Source organism: Lampetra fluviatilis, chromosome 7, assembly GCF_964198595.1.
Source record: "Lampetra fluviatilis chromosome 7, kcLamFluv1.1, whole genome shotgun sequence".
Classification (NCBI taxonomy): domain Eukaryota; kingdom Metazoa; phylum Chordata; class Hyperoartia; order Petromyzontiformes; family Petromyzontidae; genus Lampetra; species Lampetra fluviatilis.
Genome location: NC_136281.1, coordinates 5,034,581 through 5,056,926, shown reverse-complemented (window position 1 = coordinate 5,056,926; position 22,346 = coordinate 5,034,581). Strand labels below are relative to the sequence as shown.

General features: G+C 46.0%; 1 protein-coding gene across 4 annotated transcripts in view; it reads right to left on the bottom strand.

Annotated features, from left to right (window-relative positions):
• The window catches only part of LOC144933471 (serine/threonine-protein kinase MRCK alpha-like), an 85,552-nt gene that overhangs the window by 41,336 nt on the left and 21,870 nt on the right, over positions 1–22,346 (bottom strand). For all 4 annotated transcript variants that reach the window (XM_078858265.1, XM_078858266.1, XM_078858267.1 and 1 more), the window contains exons 2-5: positions 18,943–19,034; positions 16,863–16,946; positions 11,658–11,753; positions 10,672–10,820 (exon numbers count right to left, since the gene is read on the bottom strand). In XM_078858265.1, the coding sequence (XP_078714391.1) occupies positions 10,672–10,820; positions 11,658–11,753; positions 16,863–16,946; positions 18,943–19,034 (421 nt within the window). The remainder of the gene's footprint in view (positions 1–10,671; positions 10,821–11,657; positions 11,754–16,862; positions 16,947–18,942; positions 19,035–22,346) is intronic.

Here is a 22,346-nt window from a genome sequence, read left to right as displayed (position 1 = left end):
GTACAGCAAAATTGACCAGATGTAGCATTTCAGTGTGCGCAGTTTCAGTGATGTACTCAAGTTGCGGTCTGCAAGGAGTGTTTTCCATTTAATAAATGCTTGCCTTGCTTGTTCAATTCTGCTCTTGATTTCGACTTCATGGTTCAACTGATCGTCAATGATTACACCAAGGTATTTAAATCGGTGTACTTGTTCCAATTTTTCGCTACCAAGCTTGATTGTTATTTCGCTTGTAGTTCGGCTGACCTTCATAACCTTTGTTTTCTTTTTATTAATTCGTAAGCCCCATATTTGACTCTCTGTGGCAACCTCGTCCAAGATTTGTTGTAGGTCTTGTTCCGAATCGGCCAGCAGTGCAGTGTCGTCGGCATACCTGATGTTGTTGATGTATTGTCCATTGACTTTAATACCAATGTTTTTATCTGCTAGTGTTCGATCAAAAATCTGCTCCGAGTAGATGTTGAAAAGACTGGGTGAAAGTGGGCAGCCTTGTCGTACACCTTTTTGTATTGGTGTTGGGTCTGTCAATTCGTTGTCATATCGGAGTTGGGCTGTTTGCTTCCAATAAAGAGCAATGATGAAGTTGATGTCGTTTTTATCTAGTCCCAGTTGTTTTAATAAAGCTGCTAGTCGGTCGTGGTCGACTGAGTCAAAGGCTTTCTCGTAATCTATGAAGCAGATGTACACTTCTTTCTGATGTTCGTAGCATCGCTGTAGTAGTATCTGTAGACAGAAGATTGCTTCTCTTGTGCCTAGTCCTTTGCTATTCATTAAATCAGGCTATGCCTCCACTAGATTCTCAATAGCTGTGAAGCAATGGTCACATGTTCACAGCAGACCTCATGACACAGACCCCGTGACAACGTTCATGGTCTTCATCACAGTGGGCACGAGAGATCATGCGCGGGCTCCAACATCGCCACGCAGCGATCCTCAGTGCGGAGGCCTCGGTCAGAGGACGTGCAACTGCCCTCCTAACCCCGTCTGGGTCTCCCGCATGTCTGTCTCAAGCCCCCTCCCACCGCCTCATCAAGCCAAACAGCGGCAGAGCAGGGGCTTTGACCTCCCGGAGGTCGTGTGCCTTCCTTTATTCCAGACATACATCTGGCCAATAGGGAACCAAAGGCGGGACCGGACGCTCGGTCCCGTTATGGAAACGCCAGCGCCCCACTCGTGCTCCGTTCATAATTGAGGCACGTGCCCCCCCCCCCACCATCTTCTCCCCCCTCCGCAATTTTTTTGCCTTTTGACTTCTTACATTCATAGAGCTCTCACAGTGGGAGGAAAGGAATGCAGCAAACATCTTACAGTGCTCGGAGGTGAAGCATGGCCATTTCCTACGCCCTGCACTGTAAGCACCTGCTTTTCCAATGTCCGTCAACCGCACAAAGCCTGTCGCTTGGCCCTTCGGCACCAGTGAGAGGAGGGCACTTTAAACACGCTTTATAACAATGCAAGTCTTGTCCGAAATGAATGGCGATTTTTTTAAAAATGTAATGGCGAAATAATAAAACAATGTAAGGGCTACGATGGGAGAAGTAAAAAAACACGTCGCCGTCATCTTAGTTACAAAGCAGACACTGCTTTTATAAGACAAATACAAAGACAGGACAATAATTCACACGTCTTGCTTCTAAGTAGAAAAAGTTAAATATGATGTAGCATTGCTGTTAATTGGCAAAGTTTATTGGTAGCACTCAAACCCGGTACTGTATTTAATACGGCGCTTATGTTAATGTCTGTGAAGGTTTGAAGAGCAGAACCCCAAAAATTTCCCAGTAGATTCTACATTAAAGCTATTTTGAATATGCCATCTCAAGGTCTACAGTTGTACCAACTGGAAAGTGCCTTCTAAAGTGGACTTTTCAAAGGCTGCAAACCAAACTACTTCTAATGGACAATCTGACTCACAAAGCCGAAGCTACCCATGTCCCGCAATTTGGTATTTTAACCAAGCCTCTGTGGCAAAGCACATGCTTTGGTTACTGGCTGCATTCACGAATGGTACTCTCATCACTCAAGTGGACTTCTGAAAGATATGACATGATGATGATGACATCTTCTACAACAAGAGTGTGCGCGCCTCAGCACTTACACACCTCAACAAATAAAGACTCAATTAAAGAAGGACCAAAACAATTGTCTAAACGCCAAAACAACCGCGCTGTCATTTGGAACACATTTTCGCTGCGCTTTACATAACAGCGCAATATTTTGACTGCCATCGGCAAGCACGGAGCCCCACAGCAGTGTCAGAGCCATCACGCGTTCACATAAGCTGAGCAGCTACAGGCAAGTGTAACATTCGCTTACTCCTGCACTTAATACCGGCTTGCAATTAAGCCACTGTGGGTAATTCATACAATAAACACTAATCGTCTATGATGGAGCTACGAATATAAGACGATAAAACAAGGTCTTTTAAATCTAGACGCACACGTATTGCTTCGACAATATATACAACAATTCAACAACCGTGCAAATTCAATTGTCATGATTTGAGGGACACGATTCCAATCAACGGTTTATTTTTTATCCGTCTCATCTTCCAAGTCTCGTTTATATTGTCCGTGTTGTATGTTCCATCCTCTACATTCCATTTGCAATTGGCCTCCTACTGCCAAAGTCTTCCATTAAATAAAAATCTCATACATTTTTCATGCGATAAATGTGAAAGGAAAAATAGTGAATTGGGATTTAAAAAACAAGTTCACTTTTTCACTACCAATAATGCAACAACAACAAAAACATCTTTGCGGACTCATCTTCTTGGTTCTTTCGGTAAAGTCACGTAGAAGGGAAGTAATAAAATAATAAAAATAAAACATAATAAAATTATTCTCACGACGTTTCGACAGACGCTGTCGCCTCGACAGACCTGGTTTTCACCTGAGGATGGCTACTTGCGTTGTGGCCGAAACGTCGTGAGAATAATTTTATTATGTTTTATTTTTATTATTTTATTACTTCCCTTCTACGTGACTTTACCGAAAGAACCACGAAGATGAATCCCTGCATTCACGAAAGCTTCAAATCGAAATCTTTGCGGACCTCATTCTGTTGGCAAAGGATCATTTTGTCAGTGAACCGCTCCAGCCAATGACACCACAGAAATACTTCCCGTGTCACTTCAGAACGCGTGCGTGAACAAGTTGGTGCTTTCAAGCAAGATTAAATCGAACTCCATTGTGGCTTCTGGTTCCCTTTTGTAAAGCACGAATGTTCTCACAGTTTGACTGACCAACAAGCGTGCACTTCATTATCAGACTTCCGCCGTGCCGTGTTCGGGTGAGATTAGATGGCGCAAGTGACAAAGTATGCCGGATATCGGGGGACAACGAGACCAGTGCAAGAAGATCGTCCTGCTGCCCCCAACCCAAGCATGAAGAGTGAAGTCGCAATTTTAGGAACACCATTCAGTTCAAGAGCTATTCGTTTACTCTCGTTCAGTCAGGCTCGTCTGCACTGTCTGTCGTCTTCTTGGCAAAGACCCGTCTTGTTCGTCTAATTTTTCTCAAATCTTTCATTTTGCTCAATTATTGGCCATATTGGGGAAAACATCCATTAAATTAGCATAGATTCAAACTATTCAATTATCACACCGCTCGCAAATGTAATTATGTATTGTAAGTGTAATAATCGAAATTAACTGATAAAGACAAATACTCCCATCATCTTCTCTTCTCCACCTTTCCTCATTAAACCCATTTCCTTAAAATGTGTTCCCCACTACGGTGTTTAGAGATGCGGTCGGATCAAGATAATATATGAATGCAAACTGTACTGAATTCTTGGCATGAACACAGCGATGATGATAACGATGGCGACACAGTGGAGTTTGGTGACAAACTTCTACTCAACGTCAACCATTCTCAAATTATTACTGGGCAAAAGGCCTGCAAACTTGAGCACAACCATCCATTGCCCCATGTAGCTGCAAAACACATCCCCCTCCCACGTGTACCTTTATTCATCCACTCCATCTCTCTCCTTTGGTGGTCCGTGTGCGCACACTCTCCGGGCTGCCACTTGTTTTGCCCATCCGTGACAATGTCGATCATGATCAATGGATAACTTTCAACAATACCGCAGACTTGGCGGCAGTGCCACCGATTCTTATCAACGTGATCATCTGCATGACCACAGAATATGGTTGTAGACCCACTGCCATGTACCGCCTTGTACACAAATCAAAAGAGAAATCACAGAAAGCACAGTGTGAACAACAAAAATCCATATTCTTGGTTCTTTCGGTAAAGTCACGTAGAAGGGAAATAATAAAATAATAAAAATAACATTCTCACGACGTTTTGATTGCAACACAAGCAATCGTCATCAGGTGTGAAAACTACAGCAAGAAAATGTTCTTGCTGCGCAATCGAAACGTCCTGAGAATTGTAGTTTTATTTTTTATAATTTTATTATTTCCCTTCTACGTGACTTTACCGAAAGAACCAAGAATATTAATCCCTGCAGTCACGAAAGCTTTAAATCGAAACAAAAATTGAGTGCACCAAGCTGCCAGTTAAACCTAAAGCACCACTCCAACACTCCAAACCAGAACGAAACAAATACATTTTAGTGCCGGGTGGAGTGCTCCAAGTCAAATCAGTGCCACTGCAGTGGCGGGGGCAGCTGGCCACTCGATGGATCCATGTGGCTGTACGCTCATGACAAATTACTCTCACTTGGAGGCAGGCACTGCGACAAGTAGACCTGACAATTGCCAGACTAAGATTGCCTTTGCTAAAGCCCATTTAATCCGCACACTCTGCCCTCTACATCATCAATCGCGGAATTGTATTCGCAAAATCTGTATAATCGGCATGGTGGTCATGATGCAAGCCTGTAATCTAGAGGTGGGGTTAGTGGACCAGGAAAATATTTTACTGTCTTGTGTGTGAGACATGACTGGCAGAAGCAAGCGGTGTCTCTTATCCGTGCGAAGCTTAAGTGTCGTTTCCTCATATGGCATCGGCTTTCTCCAGGTACTCCAATTTGCCAAAACACTTGCAGGAGACAATCATCCAAAGTAGGACACTCTTGAAAAATAATTTAGAATTTGTAATGATGTCTTGTTATTTCTGGAAAGCCTCACTAAGTTGAATCTCTTCAGACAGATTCAGCTTGGGATATTTGACCAATTCCTCAGGGAGCATCATTAACTTGCCGAGGCTTTCAGCGAGTAAACAAATGTTTATTTTTTCAATTTTTTAAAGATGGGGTTGCAAGTTAGCAGCCACAAGAGAAACATGTAACAGGAGAGCCCTGCAGCTAACATTAACACGATTCCTCTGCATGGGGCCACAAGAGACATTGGTCAATGCAAAGTGATGCCACTCGGTCAGAGATAATGACACAACTTCCCGACGTGTGCGATACTGGCCTCCTGCCGGGCATCGCACCCCTCCAGGTCAACGCGTGGACAGCGCGATCGCATCCGTCCCAGCGACCCCTGCGTTGCGTGACTGACGGCACATGGGCGTCTCGTTTCACCGCCCGCTGCAAAATGCCACCAGACCGGCTTGCCCGGCCTGGCACTGTATAGGGCGCAGCGGCGCAATTTGGCAAAAGCAGCCACTACTTAAACACAGTAATTCTGTTTCGCCAACTCTCTCTCTCTCAAGGGTTTATGCAGCGGTAGGTTTAACAATAAAGTTGAGAAAATAATGTGGAGCCGAATGAATCTGTTAGGCAATTTCGCAGGTCCTTCACCGCCGTGTTCCTACCCTTCTTTGTGCGTGACCTTCGGCGGCAAATAGGAGCAGCGTCCTTTTAAGGCGAGCGAGTCTTGAAGGCCTGTCACGAGGCTATGCCACGGGTGTCGCACACGACGCTCGGCACATGCAGGCGCTCGTAAACAGTGGCCGATGACGTCAAACAGCCGCTTACATCACACAGCTACTCCGCAGTGTCATTAACGTGAGCAGGGCACCAGATGAAAAGCCGTGCCTCCAAATGTGGGCCCCTGGGCGAGGAGGACCTCGCCTATAAAATGAACACTTAAATTGTGCATTTTGGCACACAAATGAACACGAGGCGTTCATTGTCCAAAAAAGGTATTGAAAGTTTAAAACCATAAAAGGTTATCAGGCTGACATTTTATTTCTATGCGAGACATTTTGTGTATCAGCGTGCTTGTGCTGCAGTTAGGTGAGCGTATGTGGCCGCAGCGGAAGGAAACGGCAAGAAGAGACGAAAACAACAGCTCGTTCGAGCCCCACAAACACCGCCCCCCCCCGCCCCCGCTTAGTTCATCTTCATAACTGCGGTTACCCTTGCAGAATAAGAAAAACAGGAAAAATGTCACGCTCTACTGTGTAAAGCCACAGAAGAGAGCATGCTCCCTCTAAACCCCACACCACACGCCTGGCCACCACATCACCACCCCCTACGCACCCCTGCTCCCCAACCACGCTCCCCTACCACAATCACCGCGGGGGGGTTCCTTCAATCAATGACTAAACTCACCCCCCCCCCCCACCGGAGACAAACGCTTGCCGAACACGGCTGCTACGGAGCAGCGGGAAACGGCCAAATCCACCGTAGCGAGCGCAAGCTCGAAGGAAGACGGACGGCACACCGGCCTCAAGCAAACCCACCCTGGCCCGTTCCACGGCACACACGGGGAACGGGCGCCGGGACACAACGACACCAAACGACCAGGCTCGCTGGCAGGAATGGCAGGCGTGCATAATGGAAAAAAAAACTGGCGCGTGCTATTTGAATATATTTGTTTACCCAATTACTACGGCATGCAGGGAAAGGGGGTGGGGACTTGGAATTTTAATTTAAAGTGTTTGTTGTCTTGTGAAGAGGTAGGAGTTAGGAATGTGTTAATTTGTTAAGAAGAGAGATGGGATGATGTATATATTAACTCCATTAACTCAAAGATTTGGCATCAAGTTAATAAGTAATGCAACAGAAAAGCTCTTTTTTCTAAATATGTACAGAGGATGTGTGTGTCCTACTGAAGCTTGAAACTTCATTAATTACAAAAAACTATTGAAAAAAATCATAGCTCATGACATCACCAAAGCGCGATAAAATAATTTGTCTGCATCGGCGTTAATGGCTAAATCAATAGAAGTGATATCATAAAGGTGCTATAATGATGACTTGAACTTAAATGTCAAAAAAATTATCATTAACAAAGCTTCACGTTGGACAGTTAATAGCTGGACAGCTGATTTGTGTCTTCATTTTGAGATTTTATTCATAGTTAAGAAACAAAACTATTCTTAGACATCCACTCCTTCCCTTGTTTATTTTAACCATTTTTTAAAAAACATATTTATTCCATTGTCTTGTCCCCGTCTCCGCTGGCTGCCGGGCGCCAGGGTGCCATGGCTTGCCCAGCATTCTTGGGGTCGGCTCACGGGGGAGCCAGCTTTATTTAACCGCGGGTCACGGCAGCTGCAAGGGAGGGGCGACCGCTGTTCTTGACCTTGGGGTGTGTTGTGGCCGCTGCCCCGCTGTAGTGAGCTGCCGCTCTTTGTCGAGCTAAAACGGGCACTCGGTAAAATAAGAAAAAAAAAGCCTAAAAACAACAAGAGCCACCGTTCCTTTGCAGTCCCCTCCCAGCCAGCACGCGAGCGTGGCAATGGCATGCTCTACATGTCGACCTGCGGTTCAGAGACGATTGTCTTTCTTTTCTCAAACTCACGCTGCCTCCATCCTCTCCCTCCTCTGACCCACCCAACCCCACCGAGCGGAAACACAAAACTGACATTGCTGTCAGGAGGAGGGGGAGGCCAGATCTCCACCATCTTGCCCACGCGAAACAGCAGTCTAGCTCGGTCCCCCGCCCTGTACAGTTTGCAGGTTCTGACGACGAAGAACCTGGTATCACACGCACAATCACATTCCCGGCGAGGGACAACAAACAAGGCACCCAGCAGCGACGGCAGAAAGCCTGGCTTAGAGCTAAAAAAAAGTCTCTTCACAAATTATTACGGAGCGAAACGTTGGGACTTTTCATACGTTGAGTTCGTTCATCGGTTATCGCAGAGGGCTGTGCTGGGTCTAACTGTACTCCACTGGACCTCTTGCCACATGGGTGTTTTAGATTGGATTAGGACCCAAACAGATGGACTCCCTTTTATGGAGATTTCTATGCTTGCGGCCCTGCTCACGCCCCACATGGTGCTGGACGGCTGCGACTTAGTCGGATGGGAGATCCACACAAGCTAGAGGCAGCCATAACAACGCAGGGAGCTTCTTCCCCATCCAGCTATGAATGGGAAGCTGGTGCTGCCATGGTGTCCGCTTAGCAACCAAGTGTCCCGCATCTGCATCAAGTAAATGGTTCTCAAATGCACGCATTGTTAACGCCAGATATTTTTTTTTAAGCAACTTATCTTCCACATGTCCGCAGGCCCATATTGTAAGAATAAGACATCCTGAGATTTAATGACTGAGGAATAATACATGACCTGCGCTATCGTTACTTAAATTTTCATTTTTATTACTGTGAGCATTATAGCCTCCTTAAAACCATGGGCTAGTAGTATTGCCATTGTTGCTCCCCATGCAACAGCCGCGCTGTGTTAGTCAATTATAATGGTTCAATCCGCTAGCCAGGGGAATTGAAAGCTATCGGAATTTCCTGCATTTGCCATGAGCTCGAACGTGCGGAAGACTATGGCGTGTAAGCGGCATGGCTGCAAGAGGCAGGGATGCACTGTAAGTGGGAGAAAGCCCTCAGAGGAAGCAAAAGGCAGCCCCCCCAAGCAGCAGAGCTCTCGGAATTTCGAGTGCTCGATACAAAGGGGCAAGAATGATGACCGTGATAACCACATACGTAATTTTTACCTCCCTTCACAATCACCTTCTCAACTCTTCAGAGCCATTTTTATCCTGGCTAAAGGCACGTCTCTAAAGCCATGCAGCGTGGTTAAGGCACTCGGGCTTTGACTACAGCATGTAAGCAAATGTAATTGCACACAATCCCTTTAATTAAGCGTATTATACACCTTAATAGGCACACACTTCATGCGCAGATGCATTAACGAGATGTTTGCAGCTGCGATCGGAGTATGGTCACGTGGGTTTTTGCGAATGCACGTTACAGAACATGTCAGCGCGACCCTTGCGAAAGCAAGGCCGCGTGTGTGACAAGCAGCGTCCAACGCGACGGGTGGAAATGAGAGGACAGCGCAGGCACGTCAGACTTTTGAGGGCATGACAGCAACGATGAATGAAACTGCAGATAATGGGCTCAAACACTTTAACGAGTGGCATGGCATTTCAGGCGCAATTATTAAATAATTATAGCTCTTAGGTGAGAGGTTGTAAAGGGGAGCTCGGTTAAACAAGTGAGCTGTGAAGCCCTCATGGCTGAGTGGAAAAGCGTTTAAAATAGAGACCTGATTTCCTGTGCCGTTACAGGCCACGCACATGTGAATATTTTATGGCGTACAACAGGGAATCCTGCAGCTTCCAGGACGAGCGGGTGCAGCCGACCTTTTCCCCGGCAGCACTTTGCTGTGGCAAACATTTCTCTCCTCTATTTCCTGTAACATTTCTTTTCATCAGGGAAATTTACGGGCTCAAGCACCGACACAATTTTTCAACTGAGACGCAGCCAAACGCAGCGGCGGTGACGGCACAACCCTTATGCCAGGAGGCCGCCGAGCGGCGCTGCGGATGAAGCAGGACGCGGCGTACACGCCGTCTGCCACGCACGAGAGACTGGACACACTGCCACCTTGTGTGGACATGTTCTTTTTGGCATGTAACGTTTCACTCCCCAAGCGATGAGACGATTTATTATAATTTTGGGTCAAGATTCCACTCGCGAATAAATTCGGGGGCAACACCCTATCCCCGTACAGATGACAACAAATGGCGCTCAATCCACTTGCTGCGCTGTCTTCTCTCCTGGCGATGCAGGGCATGGCTCCTCCTCGACGACCGTGAGAAGGGAGTTTCACAACATTTGTGTGATCCACCGACCCTCGCCTCCGCAGTGCTGATTACAGGTGTGCGCTCATCACCGCCGGATAAACATGGAGCCTCGCAAAAATCTCAAACAGCCCATAATATCACCATCGTATCAGCAGCACAAGGGCAAGGAAGCAATAGGCTTCAATTATAGGAAATATTTTTGATTACGCCCAACTGAGTCAGCTTAGGTGGGTGATGGAAGAGGCAGGGCCCATGCCAAGTTAACCACTTTGTTTACCACACAGCGACAATGCATCTGAGGCGTTGAACCCCTTTTAAATACAGCTAATATTTACATTCGACACACACACCTTTCAAAAACAATCAATCAATCGATCTTCGGCTGGGGCAGCCCTGCAGCTGCTGCCCGCCACATGCAGTGCGTGCCGACCTGGCCACTGCCCGCCTTCCCACCCCGCCCACTTTTAGTTCCCGTTACAGAACACTGGGACCATGGATTTTTAAGATCAACGCATGCCCTCTGGTTTTCGGTTTGGCTTTGAAAGAAAAACGTTAAGGTAAATGTTGTCATGAGGACCCAAACCATCGTTTGCCATCGACAAGTGGTACACCTCGCCAGGCATTCGCCCGCCCAGAGAGAAAGCCTGCCCCCACCCAAGGAGGCTGTTGCCATGTCCCTGACACCATCGCCACGAACCCAGGCACTCCCAACGGAACCCGTGCATGTCCGAGCGTGTCCCGTAGGTGCGTGCGTGCGCTCACCTGTGTACGTATTTCAGCTCGTGAATGGAGTGAATGGCGAGCACCATCTCTGCAACGTAGAATTTTGCCATTTCCTCTGGTAAACGATCCTCAAACTTGCTGAGCAGCGTGAGCAGGTCCCCGCCCACGTAGTAATCCATAACCAGGTACTGCCGGAGGTAGGCACGTGCACACGGGCACGCGCACATGACGGAGGAAAATGTTACACACATTGCAATGTATCACACGCAAGAGCATGCATGTGCAAGGCAAGACTTTAGGCTGGTGCCTTGCATGCTCATTTTCGACAAAAGATAACATTTCATGAATAAAGAGCACCTGGATTTTTTTTCCCGTTTGTGTGCCTGTTTATGTACCAGTTTATCCATCTACTGAGTCACACTATGTCATTTATAATCTTGGGATTACATAAGGTCACCAAATGTAACATTTGTGATGAAAATGTGCTGGTTGCCAGATATCAGCTGTGCCATGCATGTCACCTAACCTTTCACCTCAACTCCACAGTCATGCCAAGCTGCTTTAAGCAACAAGACCAACCGCACTGCACAATAACCAATTATCTATACCCCTCTGTGGATAGCCCTGAGCCACAGGCATCCTACATTACAATGTTTGGGCAAGGAATGTACCCCAAGAACACCCATGTAAACGAAGAGATCGGATGCAAAGGTCCAGACAAGTGGATTCACATGACAACTTGCTGGACAGCAACCTCGGGACCACCTCGCTGCCTAGCGGGCTTTGTCGTGTCTCCAATATATGTAATCCACTGACCCTTGCTTCCGAATCGTTGCATTACAGGCACCAAACTCGATGCATTGAAAATTAATAGCACAACAAAACAATCCGATTTGAACACAAATGCAACCATGTAAACATTTCACAGAGCATGGTGACAATCACGATCATAAAACTAAATCCTTCGGCTTGGCTTTATAGACGCACACGTAGTAGGTGACTGCATACAGGAGGTGTTGACCCACCAGATAGTTCTCATCCTGGAAGGCGTAGTGCAGGGTAGTTATCCACTGGCTGTCCCCTCGCACCAGGACGTCCCGCTCTTCCCGAAAGCACGCCGTCTGCACACACAACAAGTGCACAGCGTCACGCACTGCGCTCCCCAACCACTGCTAAACCCGGCAATGACAATGTGCACCAACAGCGAAATGACGGCGAGAGCAGCAGACGTGAGCCACGCCAGTGAGTTAGTCCATCCCCAACGTAAATAATGCCACGTAATCATCCAGAAAAGGCCCACCGAGTCTTCAGGACTCTTTTTTCAGGATGGCCCTAAACATTGGGATGTTTGGCCAATTCCATTATTAAGCGTTTGTTGAGCCGAGGAATGTTGCCGAGCCATTTGAATCGCCTGTAAGGTGTGCAGTTGCATATACTACGCGTGTAAAGGTATAAGCTGTAGCAAAAAGTAAAGGGATTTCACAAATAAAAGGGTTTTTTACACAAAGACCAGGCTTAACATTTCCAGCTGTGTACTGTGTGTAATAAGCTTTTTATAGTGGCAACATTTTGACATCTAATTGGAATGCACTCGGCACGTGCAGGGAACTTACAAGAGGAATGATGAATGGGCACTGTTAATGTTCACATCTCCCTTGCAAAAGATTATGAATAGCATTTCTAGAAACTGGACATACGAACCCAATAGGCTAATTTTAACATAACGTTTAACAAAGTGTATGAAAGTGTAACACTGTTAGGGTTCGTAGTAGCCGCAGCGTATGTTTATGTCAATTTTAATTGTTGTCGGGTAACTTGAGTCATAGTATTTTTTGAAGAAGGGGGGGGGGTGGGTAGGGGGAGTCGGCCAGAACACCAAAATGTCCCTTTCCTCTTGGGGACAAACAAAACTTCGGCATAGTTTGCCTTGTTCCGATGGCAGCCCTATATGTTAGAGGCGGTGCTCGCAAGTCTCGTGACAGCGTCTCCTAGTCACGCAGAGCACAGCCTAGTGTGGGAACGAGCAGCCACAACTGCACAACGCTCGACGGATGCCCCCCCCCCCCCAACAAGCAGCGGAAGGCAGGGCCCTGTGTGGGTGCCGAGCCACAAACCAAGGCTGAAGGGTTCAGCCGAGGTCATTCATCGATGGGTCACAACCGTCGCAAAATTACACCAGTCCCGGGGCTGTCTGGCACGTTGATGAAAACGCAAAGCTTGTTAGCGAAACATCGGGTGTCTGATGGACAACGCAAACTATTTGCAGCAGGAAATGCCACAGCGTGACAGCCTGCGGTTTGTTGAGTGCATTTCTTCTGCTCAAATAGTGCGGCACCGCAGTTGCATGAAGGAAGCTATTAGGATCAAGCGATCTTATCCCACTGTCGTACAACAAAATAATTAGGACACTGCAAGCATACATTTTGGATTATTTAACTAATGAGCTGAAATTTGAAACACGAATCCAGGCCCAATGCCAGGTAATTTTTGCACTTATTTACACTGCTCCTAAGACTCATTTCCACAGATTGCTGAGATAGCTGTAAAGTACATAGGAAATGCAACAATTAATACATCTTCCTACCATTAATTACACCCAAAAGTTCAAGCCCCTAATAATCCTTCCAGGGTCAATAAAAGAGTACGACTTCGAAGACAGTCAATCGTGGCTCTATAATGCTTGAAACTAAACTGACAGTATGAAACTTATGGGTCCTTTTCGTGACTAGCGGTATGTGGGTTCGATGGCCCAGGAACCGTCCAAGGTAGTTCCACGCGGGCTGGGATCTTGCTCCAATGTTGCATGAGCTCCATGACTTTGTGAGCAAATCGCCTGCTGCTCTGTCCCAAGCCCTTCCTATCCTCCGAAGCCGCAAGCAAATGATAATAAAAACGGGTGTTTAAAAAATAATTACCTACTTGGAGACTTGTATTAGGTTAGGCTACCGCAACCTAGTAAAAATATATTTTGTAGTTCCTTGTCACAGTTTTTTGTGTTTCAAGAAAAACACGGCCCTGCAGTTGACATAAGTGAAGAGACGTCCACTTGCCGAACGGTGATTCCGTGACATCATATAACTGTTTCAGAGGGTGATCCAGGTGAAAACGTCGGGCGCTCCCGTACAAAAGGAAGCCAGCGGGCCTGCCATCCGAGTTTGGTCACCCTCATAAAGCTGCAGTGGGAATTTCGGCCAAGCCCAGTTCACAAGCCAAAACAGCTTTCTTTCCAGTGGCCGTGGTAACGCATCAAGAGAAGAAATTGGCTCCTCGGTACAAGACTTGTGAGATTCTCACAACTGGCGCAGGACCGCAAAGCTAGCAAGACGAGCACGGCCCGATGCTCGTTTGAACAGGGCAACTTTACAGATACTACGCTGTATTTGTGCGGAGCTGTGGCATTTTTTGTGGCCATTACTGTAAGCGCATAATTCAAGCGGCCGGCGCAGAGTTTACGGAGCCCGTGTTTAGGCGACCGCAACTGAGGCGAGAAGGCAACACCCACGCTCCTCCGGGCGGTCGCTGAAAGACAGTGTCCATGGTATTGCGCCTTTCCGGACATGCACCGTTGAGGCTGTACGCGGGTGGCACCACACGAGCATGTGGGTCGATCAAGCGCACACCTATGCGTGCTGTAGCCTCACGTGTTGCCACTCCCCACCGGCATGCACAGGGAACCAGGTCCGAAGCCAGAGCTCCGTGACAAGGGTAGGCAAATGGGTTGATCGCCATTTAAAATGAACGATTTCTTACACCGGCTGACTTGCGTATTTCACTTGAAGATTTGGAGTGAAATGAAGCATGGCTCGAAGATGCAATTAGCCATGACCGTGCACCAAAAATCGGGCGCAAATAAGCACATGAAACAAATTCTTTTAGCTGAATTGGCAACTTCCCGCTGTTAAAATCAAGATGTAAAATTACTGTTAACGACTGGTAACATGAACGTTATGGGCATTCTTTCAAGCACGGACAAATGAGAAAATACTTATTTCTAGCCACACCGAGCAGCAGCACGTATTCACAGCATTTGCGACTCTACCACTGCCTGTTAGAAAACAAATACTCCATGCGTTACACAGATTAAATCGAGCAGTATAACAAACAATATTGTTGTCATCTGCACTATCCCAAACCCAGCCGCTTAAATGCTATTTTCTCAATGTCCTAGAAGTGGCCTCCGCTCTGATCAAGCTCATCTCATCTGCTCAGACACAATTCTCCCTTGTTTGCTGGACACATGGAACACCTCATTGTTCATTGCGATGCAATCTGACCATCGAGGGGAGGGGGGGGGAAACACCCACCCACCAAAAGAGTAGAGCATAAACCATCCACGGTGTAATTAGGTTTTCGCGTGATCAGTGTGATCTTCGTCTCTCACCATCTCACACTTTCTTTAGGCAACGCTTGCGCACAATGCCAAGCACACACGCCGGCAGTGTTTTAAGGGGCCGATTTGGGAAACGTCTCTGTGTGGGAGCGGCGGTGCGTGGGGGCAGCTGTGCATTGGTGGGGAGGCCCCGAGTGGGGAGCAACCGTAAAGCGAGATGGCAGAAGGAGTCTCTGGGCCCATGCAGTGTCCTGGGTGCAGGAGGTCAGGCGCAGGCTTTTGCCGAACCAGACTTATTTACTGCGCCGTAAATCGGGTGACAGAAAGGTTAGAGAATGGAGTTTTATTTGAGCTGCAAAAAAATACTCCAACAATCGTTGACCGTGTACACAGAATCCCAGGAGGTAATGAGGTCATTTAAGAAAAAGATTAGATGAAGTTATACATAGTACATAGCTGTTTTGTTACTGTAGAATGGACCATATGTTTTTAGTGATCTCTGGGCCCATTTTTTTTGGTGCTCTGTAGTTAGTGCATGCTGCATGAGATACCCGTGCCCTCATTACATCCAAACACTGCCAGAAAAGGGAGTGGTGCGCCCATCGGCACATCCAAACGCAACGCTTTTGCTCTATCGTCAGAGGCAGCACTTCTGAGTGAGCGATAAGCCCCTCGCTCGGCAAGCCAGCCTGCCCGCGTGCGTGCCGTGTTCGACTCAGCAATGCCATTGCCAAGAGCAATGTGCCATGGAGGGCTGTTGCACAGAGGGCTATGTACTGAACTAAATCAACCAATAGAACGCCAGCCCTGGAAAAACACGGGTGCAGTGGCACGCACGCCAATGGGCACACGGTCAGTTACTGCCATTTACTCTATGTCAACAGGCGTATATTTTTCCAATGTCTGAAGATTGTCATAAAAGCAACAAAATTACCAATTTTTTTTTTCCGATTGACATTCTTTTATAGAATGTATTTTAATTTGAGAGGCTGAAAGTTTTTCCTTTAAAACAATATTAATTAAAACATTCAACTGATTGCACAAATACACTCAGTAACATGGGGCAAGAATAATTTTTTAGTGGGAGTACAAAAAAAACATACGGTACTGTATATACATTTTCTTATTGTGTTTATTTTCATTTAAAATGTATACTCTTGCGGCTTAGTGCTGCAATTCTCATTTCCACTGTGGACCTGGCATCTCTCCATGCTGCAGTTTTATCAGAAGAGCTAACAGAACCCATGATGTATGCGCACAGGGACCAGTTGTACTGCCTGCCCCCTGCGTTTATAATCAGTCAAAATGATTACGCGCACGATCATGTTTTAAAAATACACCGAGCATCCACAGCAGACGAGTGTGTGGTTGAAGGTCCGATATTAATTTCTGTTTTACTACGCACACCTGACTTGTTAAAGTGTACCCTTGACTACACGCATTATGATATTATTACAAAACAGTTTTGGGAACTAATAGCAGAGCCTATCACACAGCACCCCAAACGAAAGTCATGAAATCCTTTGCTGCTTGCCTTAACGTAATGCACGGATGTTGGCAATTTACATTACAAGGCTCAACTTATTCTGTGAAAAAAATAACCACTGGAGTGGCTTAAACAAAGCCAAAGGAAAAAACAATGAACTAAACTGGAGTGGGCTGCAGAGTTATTTTATTGTTTTGAAAAGGAAAGTATAATACTTAATGAAAGAAAATTTAAACAAAATAATTTTACCTCGCCTCAATTCACTGAAAATTCTGAGACGACTCAGGATCACATGGAATTTCACCCCATTAGATCAGGTCCGTAAATTCTTGTAAGAGAGTGCAGGGCAGGCACATAACATGAAAATTGTTTTGAGGGTGTTTGCAAATACGCATAACCTCAAGGCACACGAACCTCCGCTCGCTTCAGCATCTCCCACTTGTTTAAGATCTTCATTGCGAACACCTTCTCTGAGCTCTTCAGCTTGACTACGGCCACCTGCAGGGCAGCAGAAACACAGCAGGGCAGTAGCGATCAAGCGTAGCAGCAGCGATCAAGTGGGAAGCTACTCACCACCAATGCATATTCTCACACGACACACGCCTGCCTACACAGAAACCCAAGTCTTCAACCTCTGCAAAAGGCAAAGTGCAACCTGGTCATCGTCGTCACCCCGGTTATGACCTATCCACTTCTGGATGAAGCCACCACAAGCTGGTGCTATCTCTCGTTGTCCTGCGATGTACAATCCTACATACACCCGGACACGAGCCGTTCTTTTCTGGTCCAGGAACAGGTGACGTGTACACACACTTGCCACAAAGTGTATGCGGGGCAACCATTACCAGCCCCTTTATTTGCTCATTTATCACAGAAAAGTGCCGTCCAGTGATGGAAACTTGAGAAGCAGGGAAAGATCACCAATGGCAATGTCAAAACATTGGCGGGCGATCCTGGTTCGTGCAATGGGATCATCTCGGAAGAACCACTGCAATCTCTCACTGCTTCGGTATAGACCACAAATACCTCAATCTGGAGTCATGCCTCCCTTTAAAACGCGCCAATCTCTGTCCAGTGTAAAATCTTCAATTGCCCAGGGCTACTGTACCCATATCCCTGAAGTTAGGACAGCACCCTCTCCTGGAATGGCGTGCACATTCCTGTTCACCGCTGGTCCCGACACGTCACCCATTTTGTATTCTCAGAGCCGATTACGATCAAATGCGGCACAGCCGTCGATTCTGGGACAGATTTCTGTGAGTGTTCCGAGAGCTGGGGGCTGAGCCCCACTGCCACCTCGACTGTTATTACTGGCAGGTACTTGCAAGTGTTACTTGTGCATTCATTTTATGGACCGTTCAACAATGGTCCTTTTGTGCAAACAGAAATTTTTACTTTTTATTTCTAAAGCGGTAATTTGTCAAAATCGGTTTCGCTCACAAATCCTTTTATGGTTCACACAAGAGAGAAAGGAAGTAAAATATATAGGTAAAACTACAAAAGGCATTCCTTGCGGTGTGAGATATTTCAATTGATGCAAGTTGGACATTATTGACAGCTTAACAATCTCGGACGTCTGGCAACACAATTGTGCAAATGAGCCGGTTCCACCACAACACACATACGTGCAGCTTATCAGACAATCTACCCGTGGGGTGGAATGCTGACTTCTCAAAACAGACTTCAATCGTGTGGTCTGAATTTACAGTAATAAATACGGTCCTTGACGGTCCTCTTACTGCCAATGAGAACGAGCGCAGCAGGGCCACTATTACCAGGGAAAGAGCCCGATGGCAGATAGCGACACCTGGCACAGCTGGTCTACTTGTTACTTTTTTCCCTGCCATGCTTTCCTTCTGCTTTGCACCCCCATTTAAAATAAATAATTGACATGTCTACCAGGTGTAAATGTAGATCTGTTGTGGAAGAAAATTGTCCATTAATTTTATTTTAAGTGCCATGCCGCTATTTCAAATATTTTCATAAGCCACCCTTTGTCTGGCTCTGCGCAATTGCATTTTAAGGCGAGTGAACTCATAATTGCCAAGTACTTTGGCAAAATTGCAAACACATGAGCTGCAGAAGTGACCTTCCTCACCGGCCTTGCTTCATTGCTACAGTGGTATCACCATTATATCATCATTCATTTTTAAAAATTCATAATACCGTTGCACCCAAAGAAGAAACATTTGACAAGGAGATTACTAACCAAAAGATCGCCTCTTAATTTCAATAAGTTGGAAACGTTTTGGAATGATGTTTTTCTCTTGTTTTTTCCTGTGAGGTTTGGAATTCGCCATTTTGCAGCACCTAAAAACTTGAAGCCAAGTCACAATTCTGATATTTATAATAAAGCTGCAGATTTAATAATATAATTAGTTGGTATTAATTTACACCAATTTAATGCTGCCCAATATACCCATAGAAGAGACTCGGAGCGGCCTGGCAGCTGTCAATACTGGGCAACTTGATTAAACTTCCACGAACGACTCACCTCCCCAAAGGCACCTCTGCCGATGACTTTGAGCATCTCAAAGTCTTCCCGATGCAACCTCATCTCTTTGACGCGGGTTGTGAACGGCTTGGCTGTGGAGTGACAAAGAAAAGAGAAAAACAAAGACAATCTTAGACAAGAGAAAAATACACGTTGATTTGTAAGCCACAGCCAAGGAATAAACCATGCTGTAAATCAGCCACTGCCGGGAAAAGTGTGTCGAGAGCAAATTTAATTGACGGACGAGGCTGGGTAAGCGTGATCACATAACCCGGTGGAAACATGCATGAGGCAGGAAATGCACTACATCGAATGCAATCAGATACAACTCCAGCACAGTTTTCAAATAATTGTTGAGGGGATATAAATTGTATTTCAGGATTAAAATTTGCTTTACGACAAAAACTAAAATGCCAAAAGCTCGTGGTAGATGTGCATTCGTGATTAGTTTATACATTCTGTAATTGAACTATAACAGAAAAGCCATTTCACATGAAATCTGACAATGAAATGAGTTGATTTAACGAATAATCAACACATTTAATAACATGCTTAAAAGCAGTCCTTTGTCAACAGTAGAAAAAATATTCTGGGTGGTAAGTAAAAGCAGAGGAAAATTGACTTCCCACTGCAGGGAGACTCATGGGAGGACAGTGAACGAGATTGGCATGTTTTTGAGAAGTGGATTAAGTTGTTTATCGGTGGAGGAATGAAATGGCAGAGATGAGCAGGGGTGAGGGCATCATGGACTCTGAAGATGGGAGAGATTTTGTTGACGCAAAGGCAACTGGAAATCCAGTCAGAAAGGATGCGAGGCGACAGATGCTGCTCCTTTTCAAGACAGGTGCATTTTGTGCACGCACTCTTTCGCGGCAAGGCTACAAATGGATGCGCTGTGTGAATTCAATTCCAAGTGGCTACGTGTGCAGGAGCAGCGCGCGCTCCGTCGCCAAACCAACCCGCCGGCAGTGTGACGCACGCTGCCCTAATCCTGGGCACACACCCCTGGGGGGTGGGGTCAGGAAAAACCTGGCAACGGAGCCGGCCATGGCGGACCCTGAACCAGCCATTGTGATCCAGCCGTGTGTGGGGTTCAGTGTCGGCATGGCACAAGTTCGAACGCGGGAGTTAAGAGGGATTGCTCCTCGTTGCGGTTGGCTCTACGCGTATTAGACAAACCACCACCAACCCTCTTAACACCTCCGCTAACCCCCCACCGCTCCAGATGTGTTTGGTAATTCTACAATTAGCACAGGGACTCAATAATGAATGAACAGGGTAATTATTTTTGACTCCCTAAGAATTACCATGTTGTTGTTGCTGCTTAACTATAGATGATTCACAGGATGAGGAAATAATTTCGTTAGATTTAAATATGCCACTTTTGAGTAAGATTATATACTGGGAACAAAGAGTCAGGTGCTGGTGTTGGGATTTTACAATGAAAATAAATCACGACGTTTCGATTGCAACACAAGCAATCATCACCATACTCTCTGGTTCTTTCGGTAAAGTCACGTAGGTATAAAATAAAATACAAATCACGACGTTTCGATTGCAACACCTACGTGACTTTACAGAAAGATTTGAAGTTTTCGTGACTGCAACGGTCCATACTCTTTGGTTTTTTCGATAAAGTCACGTAGGTAAAAAATTCAATAAAAATAAATTAAATCACGACGTTTCGGAGGCAACACAAGCTTCCGTCTTCAGGTGGAACCGTCACAGCAAAATTACTTCACTTCACTTGATACAATTATTGTATCACTTGATACAGTAATTTTACTTCACTTGATACAATTACTGTATCACTTGATACAGTAATTTTGCTGTGACGGTTCCACCTGAAGACGAAAGCTTGTGTTGCCTCCGAAACGTCGTGATTTAATTTATTTTTATTGAATTTTTTTACCTACGTGACTTTATCGAAAAAAACTAAGAATATTTACAGAAAGAACCAGAGAGAATGGATTCCTGCAGTCACGAAAGCTTCAAATCTAGATTTTACAATGACTTTGGTTTATGTGAAGTTTATGATAATGTTGAGGTCCTAGAGCACCCATCACGTTTCTTATAAATGCGCAGCCAGTTTGAAATACTGCGCAAACAATAAACACTGTTACTCAAGCAGCATCATTGCCATGTGAAATGTAATAATTGCGAAGCATATAACTCCCCACATTGTGTTTAGATAGTACACCCAGTGGCAAAGAACACAAGTAAAACATACCAGCTGTCTCTTTCTAAATAGCATTTCATGTCAGGACACTTTAGAATTGTATGAAGCACTTGTTCAAACTTAATTTAGACAGAATGTTTCCAGATGCTACAATAAATATTAATCTCAAAAATAAAACGATTGCAACATGCCATCACTGACTTAGTTACATTTTATTATGTACAAAATGAATGAACACGGACAGGCCTAATTAGCATCTAATTAGCAGGCGTCAGCATTTATAACACGATTAAAGTAACGACTCGTTTATACAGGGGCTAAACAATGGGCAAGCTACAGCACCTGTTACTAATGAATATAATGTGGCAAGAAAGCATTGACGATATAAACAAGAAGATAAATAGTTGCGACAAAGTGGGGCAGCACCACCGTGGCGAGATGTTAACTACCTCGCCTGGTATACATACAGGAGGTCGTGGGTTCGATCCCAACCCTGACGCCTGCATATTTGGAGTTTGCATGTTCCCCCAGTGGTCACGTGGATTTTTCTCCGGGTCCTCCGGTTTCTCCCTCCACATTTAGAATCGTGCGTTTAGAGTATTTGGCTGCTACACATTTCCACACGGTAAGCCACTTCGTCGAGCGATCATTCGCGGCCAGGTCGCTTCTGAGTGGATCTTACCTGGTAAAATTAACAATAAATTAGATTAGAATAGATTTGTGCACAACAGAGGTTACCAAACCAGGCACCTAGGGGTCTGAGACCAAGCAGAAGGTAACAACATATGCAGAGGAGTACGGCGAGCGCAGGAAGGGGGGCAAGCCAAGAGGGGAGTGGCAGAAGGTCGAGGCATGAGGGGAGGTCGAGAGAGACGTCCACTAAAGGGGGAGCCTGGCAGAAGGGAGCAGCCCAGGCAGAGGGGATAAAACGGGGACCTCGAGAGAGAGGGGAGGAGAAAAAGAGAGGAAGAACCGGAGTGAAGAGGTCCCGGGCCGGCCGAGAGAGGGGGGCTGTGTGTGGAGACAAAGGGGTAGCCTCGAGAGAGAGAGAGAGTCGGGAAAGGGGTAAGGGATGGGGTGTAGCGAGCACCAGCCACGGGGCTAAGTGTGGGGTGAGGGAGCATGGATAGAGTGGAGAATAAACGGCAAGCAGCCCAGAGTAATCAACCCTGGTCTCTGTCTGGTTCTGCAATCCTCCCTGGTGTCAAGAGTCCTCTTCTACACA